We start from the raw sequence: 7,806 nt of genomic DNA on the forward strand, positions 1-7,806 counted from the left end.
AGACAAGAAGAAGAAAGCTGAAAACGACAACAACTCGATCGCAGAGAAAGCTGTCGACCCAGCCCAACTGACCCTGCTCTCCTTAACCCTCGTGCTGCCTTCGGGTCACATGACCCAAAGGTTCATAACGAACCATCGTTGTGTTTACCCAATTTTACCCAATACAAAAACAAATTAAAATAATTTTCTTTTAACCTTCGCAATGTGGGGGGTCTGAGACAGCCCAACGGTTAAAAGAAAAGGCTTCACTTGTCTTTGTATGCGGTAAATCTGTCGCAATACGACGGTGGGTCACAATGACTGATGGGTCAGAATGACCCGAAGATAACACAAGGGTTAACCAAATCCCCTCCTAGCAGCGCCATAACACTAAACCCAAACATCTGTCAAGTTTCATCTGTGCTGTTTGGGGAAACCGTGCAGCCTGTAGACCAGAGTCGGGGAGCTTTGTGACTTAACCACGTTTGGCGATGCTTGTGGGTGTCTCCGAGAGCTGGGGGATAAGTTCAGCTTGCTGGTCCGTCAGGGTTGTGGTTAAGGCCAGTCTAAGTCTGCTAATGGGGGCTAAGTGGCTAAAGGGGACCAGGTGAACAGGGCAAGACTTGGGGACATACTCCATTTCACGGGAGGAAGCTTTTAAAAGCTTCGATCAGTCCAGAAGCGCCCTCTCTCTCCCTCTCTCTTTACAAACGTTTTTTTTCTCTCGCTCTCTTTGTTTTCCCCAGTCGCTCCCCTCATTCATTCTAAATTGTTTAGCGCTTTTCCCTTCACACTCCATCGCTTTCATTATGCTAACGTCGAACGGGCGGCATATTTAACTTCCTCTCTTCAGCTTTTTAAATGGATAGTGGGGTTGCGAAACCGTCTACCTGCTGTTACCTCGCTTGCCGCTACGCCAGATAAATTGGTTTTTCACAGATACCATCAATCAAAGAAGGAGGTAGCAACCTGTCTGTGTAACAGAAAACACGGCCATGGTCAATACTGTCTGAACAGAAAAATGATTCCTTCCTTTCCTCATCCCTCTATCGTAATTCCACAAACGGCGAGGCCACTTGATGAATGGCCAGTCGACTGCTGCTAAGCCCCAACGAGGAGCGAGACTGCCTTTCAATAAGAGGACCAACACCTCGATTGATTGCGCAATTGACAAGAGAGTCATGGCCAGCTGATGATATGAAACTTGACGACGTCCCACCAAGACGCTTCCATCCATCCATCGAACGGTCGTCACCATAACAATCTCTCTCGGTACCAGAAACGCTTTCACGGATGAGCGAACGGTTATCTGAAACGTGTCGTGCGAGCTAATCGCTTGGCTAACCCCTCGCGGCTTTATTCAAAGTGTTTCTGCTTGAAGGATATCTGCAGCCCGTTGTGTTGGCACCTGTTGTTGAACAGTTAGCTTCACTTCCCCTTCTCCAGGCCCAACTGACTTCTCATTTGACCCACAATAGGAGCCACCATTAGCCTTTCAACCCCAACGACAGACGCATCGAAATGAATGGGGGGGGTCTTAAAGTCAAAATCCCACTAAATTATTCAGGAAATTATCCCTTTCGCTCCGCGGTGTCCGATAAGTGCTCCGCTTTGTTTGCATGATTAACAAAAGGCCTCAGACTCCGAGCGGATCGATAACCACTGGTCTTGGATACTGTCTAATGTGGCAATCCAAGATATGTCCCCTTCCTGCGCCACAGCCAATTATGGGATGTGATCAATACTGGTCAGTAATGGGATATCGTTTTTTTTGTTTTTCTGGCGGCACTGTTATGGTAAGACAGAAATCATGGAGCCTGCGACACATCTATAGTTATTCACCACCGCGCTGTGCGTCACACGAGCGAAAAATATCCGTTCCTTCGGCATAGAGTCTGAGAAAATATTAGGGAGTTTATCTTTCCAGAAGCAAGGGGAAGTTAGCTTGTGGTGTGTGTGTGTGTGTGTGTGTGTGTGTGGAGAGCTGAGAGTGGGGGCGTTTAGGAGATAGGGAACTGCTTTGCCTCTCCCTCCAGCACAATTGAGATTTTTATCATTCTCCACCACAGGAAACAGCTAGGATCAATCAGCACCACCACAGCCATAATGAGCCTCCAGGCAACAGCATTGTGCCAACAAGAGTCTAGAAGGCCTGCTCTGTGCGACTGTTTTTTGTTTCACTATTGACAATAATACGCAGCATTCAAACTGTTGTCATGATATGTGGGCAGAGGAAAACAGCTCGTTCAGATTCCAGACTGAATGAATGTGAAGAGAAACTTTAAAACTTTTGCAGAGAGGGTGGTCTGAGTTGACCTGGAGAGGAGAGCATCAGCCATCTGTTAGTTCAGCCTCACAGACGGTCAGATCAGTGGCCCTCTCTGTCTCTCTCTCTCTCCTTCCTCCCTCCCTCCTTCCTCTCTCCCTCCATGTTAATCAGCTCCTCCAGTTCCCTCTGCAGATGGAGCCTCTTAACAAACCATACGCTCCGCATACGGCCCGCTTCCTCTTACCACGCTCCCTCCCTCTCTCTTCATCCATCCTCCCTCCCTCCCTCCCTGTGTGTGTGTGTTTTATCTATGTGTGTAACCGTGTAGCTCTTATGAACCTATACATCTTCTATACCTGACTGAAGGTTCTCTCAGAAACACATGCTCTCTTTGTGCTGAAGGCTGAGTCACGAGACTGCTGGGGTTAGTATGACATCAGCTGTGTGTCTGTGTTGTCATTCTGACAGGCTTGCCCCCCCCCCCCCCCCCACACACACACACACACACACACACACACACACACACACACACACACACACACACACACACACACACACACACACACACACACACACACACACACACACACACACACACACACACACACACACACACACACACACACACACACACACACACACACACACACACACACACACACACACACACACACACTCCCCACCATCGTCAGAGAGCTCATGTTTCAGAAAAGGGTGCTTGTCCCTCAGGAATGTGGGTAGAAGGAGGAGGAGAGTAGAGTGTTGGCGGTCTGCATCCTAGCCCTACGTGCAGTGACAGGCCTCCCCTTCCTGTTCCCCCTCCCTGCTCCTCAATCCCATTACCCCCCCCCCCCCCCTCGCCAGGCGACCCAGGAAGTGTTCATAACGAGCTCCATTAGTGGTATTACCTGTATCCGGCCACCGAGGGGTCACAGGGCGACAAGAGACCAAACGATCCGATTAAATTACCCCAGAGGGAAATCCCACCCCCTGACACACACACACACACACACTTACACACCACACGTACCCTGACACACACACTTACACACCACACGTACCCTTACACACACACACACACACAAAAGTCTTAGGCTTAATTAAAAATGAAAAAAAAAAGTTAAGCAAAAAATTTACGAAATGATGAAAAGATCATTTATTTTCACAAATTCCAACTTTCATACTGCCACACAAATACAGAGGACAAAAATAAATAAATGTATGCGACAATATTCATTTAAATAAGATTATCATGGGTGCCAAAACATTCGGCACCGTACTGCATATCACCTCTAACACACCAATATATCTGTCCAAATAGCTTGTACACTGTACCTGCCAAGATGAATACCGTTTGAGCACGTTTAGAAATATGAACACGAAGAGGAAGGGAATCTGTTTCAGGGGTGAGCTGGAAGAACTGAGACAGACGATTTTATCACCACCAAACACTGCTGAGAAGCTCTGCTCTGAGACTGTGTGTGTGTGTGTGTGTGTGTAGTATCTGTATATCTGTGGGATGTGTATGCGTGTGTGGGTGTACGTATGGTATGTGTGTATGTATGTTTGTGTGTATGTGTGTATGTGTGTGTGTGTGTGTATGTTTGTGTGTATATATATATGTGTGTGTGTGTGTGTGTGTATGTGTGTATGTGTGTGTGGTATGTGTGTGTAGCATGAGGAGACACCCTAGCTCCTCAGAGAGGAGTGTAAAGACACATCCCCGTGGCAAAGGCAGTGGTGATGCAGTCTAAACACACACACAGACACACACAGAAACACACAGAAACACAGACACACACCTCAGGTATCCAAAGCTACCTCACAACCGAGACGAGGAAAATTAAAGAAAAAAACATTGCAGAACAAAACACAACAATACTCCTGTCAGACCTGAACCCTGAGGCCATGCACACAGCACACACCACACAGCACACAGCACACACACATCACACACACAGCACACACAGCACATCACACCATCAGAATCAGAAAGGGTTTTAATCGCCATGAAAGTTTGCACAGACAAGGAATTTACTTTGGCAGGAAGGTGCATACACTCAACAAGAAGGAATCTTAAATATGTGGTCTAACTGTACTGAAAGGTACAAAGTCTAACTCACACACACACACTCAGAGAGCATACACTCTCACACACGCACACACACACACACTTGCATAACACACACACTCACAGCAGCTACAACAGCTCCTTTCTAAGGCTCATTAACCATCCACTCGCATGCCAACCTTGTCTCATCAGAGATAATCCATTGGCCTTTTACCCTGAACCACTGAATCTCAACACATCTGATTAGAGAGTTAGTTATGAGTACAAGTCCTCTAGAATGTCTCCCTTCAGATCACGACTGCTCCTCTACGTTCCTGAGGCACTCTCGACGGATTCTACAGCATGTCTGGGAGCAGAAACACATCATCCGTCAAGTCCTGAGCGAAGTCACTCAGAGGAGATGGAGTGTGGTTTTGGCAGGAGCTAATATCCTAATCACCCCTCTCCACATCCGTTTGATTGGTCTGAGGCGGTGAGTGAGAGGGCTGTGTGTCAAAGAGCACCCTGACCTTTTCCATGTCATGAATCACAGCCCCCTATTCTCCTGCCAGGATTTTGTTAAACCCAATTTGTCACTGAGATTCACACACTCTCTCTCTATCACACACACACACACACACTCCCCCCCCACACACACACACTCCCGACAAGGGATTGGTGGGCGGATCAAAGTGTGCCATCCAGCCTTCTCCTTGTAATCAAGTAGGCCAGGCAGTAGCAGAAGAAACAGAGTTAGGCATGGCTAGCCGCACACTGCACACTGATGGGGAAGGATCATACAGGGCACAGTCATGAATGCGCACACACATTCCCGGTGTGTGAAGAATACAGGTTTAGGATATCAGTGAGTTAGGTCATTCATATACACGCAGCCATTCAACCCAAAACAATGTCACCAGGAAGATCTTGTTTAGCGAGTTAGGAGCCCCTGTAAACACTCTGAGCTGAATCAAAGCAGATGAGATGGAGGTGATAACACAAGCCATCTCCAGAGGCTACCCCCCCCCCCCCCCCCCAGCTCCACAGCCCTCCCCCGTGCAGAGCAGGGCCGCTGCAGTCCTCTTCAGACCAGTCTCAGGGAGAAACCCAGGGCCGGTAAGTACAGCTGTGCCACACAGCCCACAGTCCCTCCGCTGAGCATGTTACATAAACCTCACTTCCTCCTTTTTTTTGAAGTCAGGGAACTAAGATACGCTTTGAGGTCAATGTAGGTAGACACTAACTTCCTCTCCCACAAAGACACACACACACACACCTTAAATACCCCCCCCCCCCTCCCCCCGATCAAACAAGCAAGCTATCCTTACATTTGGATAAAGACACACTTCATAACGAGGTGACTAGCTCCCTTCAGTTCTCTATAAAGCACTCTGGCAGACGGCCGTGTTACCAGAGTGACTTCAGTGGATCTCTCTCTCTCTCTCTCCTGCCAAGGCTGGCATTTAACATGCAACTAGAGCTTTGATAAATACTCAGAGATAAGATATTGTCTGAATAGGGGAGAACTCCACTGCTACACGTGTCTTACTCCACAGGACCTGACTGTTTGCATTCTGGTCACTAGAACTGGACAACAGCTGTATGTAGATCAATGATAACCAATTTGAACCCTTTTGAAATAGTTCCATTCGATACGTGCTCAATACCAAAGAGGTCACGTGTGTGGTTTTGTAGGTCACAATGCAATGACATCTGGATCTGTGCTCGCTAGCGGTAGCTACGTGTGTTCGGGGAGGGCCAGTGTTCATCTGGTTAGACCTGGACGTTCTTTAACAGATGCGCAAAGTGCTGTAAAGTCTTGTATAAGGTGCAGTAAACAGCAGACCATGGTCTGTTGAGATAGCGAAACAGACAAACTCTTCACCAAAGTCAATGATTGATCCACTTTTTCTCAGTGTTTTGAACATTTACGGGTTTGGTTTTGCTGGCAGCGAAGAAGACGCAGGTGGACCACACACTGACTCACCTGTGACATCTGAGGTCTGAAGTTGATCTCTTTTAGGTCCACAGAGCCAGGAGAGAGATTGTGCAACATTTGGCACAACAAAACGCCGTCTCGTAGCGCCTGGGCCAAGTCGAACACGGCGGCAGACGGCCACACAACCCGGTGGTTCGGGGGCAAAACCTTGCAGTCTATCAGCCACCGGCCGCATTGTCTCCACTCCTCCATCGCGGCTTGTGGGGACTGAGCGCGTTCGGCACTCAAATTCGACAAACGTCTCCGGGGGGGTAATTCCGCGGTTTCCAGCGCGCAGCGGAAGCAATCCCTTCACCAGTTATAAGGTTAAAATCTCGATCTCACAGACACCGTGGAAACGGTTGCAGCACCGATAACTTCACGATTGCGTTACATTTAGAATCCACGTCACGTGTGCGGTCGCTTTGGTAGGCTAAAGTGTTATCTTTCCAAATCCAAAATATGTCCACCTCGTATCGCAGTGGGACAAGGACAATGATTGACAGTTTACTTGGCAAACTGCGAGTAGCCTATAATCCAGTAAATTGGCGACTTCTAAGTAAACAGGCTATATGAGCTACTGGAACTGCAATTTCCTTTTCTTCATTCTCAAAAGTTTTCTGCATATCCAAAGGGCTTTGTATTCATGACATAATCTATAGAGTAGATACACATTTAAATCTTTAGATGTTGGGTGTATAGTTCCCCACGGCCCTTCTCGCGTGCATATTGTATCAGCAGTGACCTTTAGATGTATAATTCTCTGAAAATTATCACCAACGTTTTCTCTGAGAACTTCGGACCGCTGTACGGTTGTGTCTGATTCTCTCATTCACAGAGCGACGTAGCTTTGCATTTGTAGTCTATAGGCTACCGTTGATACTTCGTTTGTTGCCTTGAGGGCAATTATGTATCACCACAATAAGCAGTTGTCATACAGATAGGCTACGTAGTACGTAATCTGAATACATGTCTTACAAAGCCTCGCACAACCTCCTCGGTCTCCTCAAAGCCTTCGAAACATCTCTCCGAACTCAAACAGAAACAAGTCCAGGGAAAAGATTTCCTTCCCGATGATCTCGCCAGATGCTTTCTCGAAATAGTAACTGCTGTAAAGGGAAATTTGGACAGAGTCCGCACGATGTTTTTTGCGTGATTTTCTTGTTCCCTCCGTCCTAATCTTCCTTTCCTCCTCGTCCGCTGTTAGCAGAGTGATGTTTTGCAGTCCAACTCCCTGCCGCGCGACATTGGAGGGCTTGAGGAAGAGCGTGAACGCGCGCTTGCCTGGTGGTATAGTGGGCGGCGATATACGGCGATATACTGTGTAGGCCCTATTATAATAGCACAATTCGCAACAAGAAATGTTGTGCAATTACAACTTTTAACAACTTGCTGTCAATAACACTAGGTAGTATTGAGCTGCAATTGATTATAGATTATGCATTATGATTTCATTACATTGGAAAAAAATTGATGTCTTGCGCCATCTGACGCATGAAGCTCAAATTACATTGCATTGGCCTCGCGCCC

The 7,806-nt window shown here is 47.4% G+C and overlaps 1 protein-coding gene across 1 annotated transcript in view; it reads right to left on the minus strand.

The window, feature by feature from the left end:
- LOC134039051 (guanine nucleotide exchange factor VAV2-like) overlaps positions 1 to 7,476 on the minus strand; it is a 34,823-nt gene extending 27,347 nt beyond the window's left edge. The window contains exon 1 of the mRNA XM_062484801.1: positions 6,286 to 7,476. Coding sequence (XP_062340785.1) covers positions 6,286 to 6,489 — 204 coding nt within the window. The 5' untranslated portion in view covers positions 6,490 to 7,476. The remainder of the gene's footprint in view (positions 1 to 6,285) is intronic.
- Positions 7,477 to 7,806: the final 330 nt, after the last annotated feature.

Source organism: Osmerus eperlanus, chromosome 18 (assembly GCF_963692335.1).
Source record: "Osmerus eperlanus chromosome 18, fOsmEpe2.1, whole genome shotgun sequence".
Taxonomy (NCBI): Eukaryota; Metazoa; Chordata; class Actinopteri; order Osmeriformes; family Osmeridae; genus Osmerus; species Osmerus eperlanus.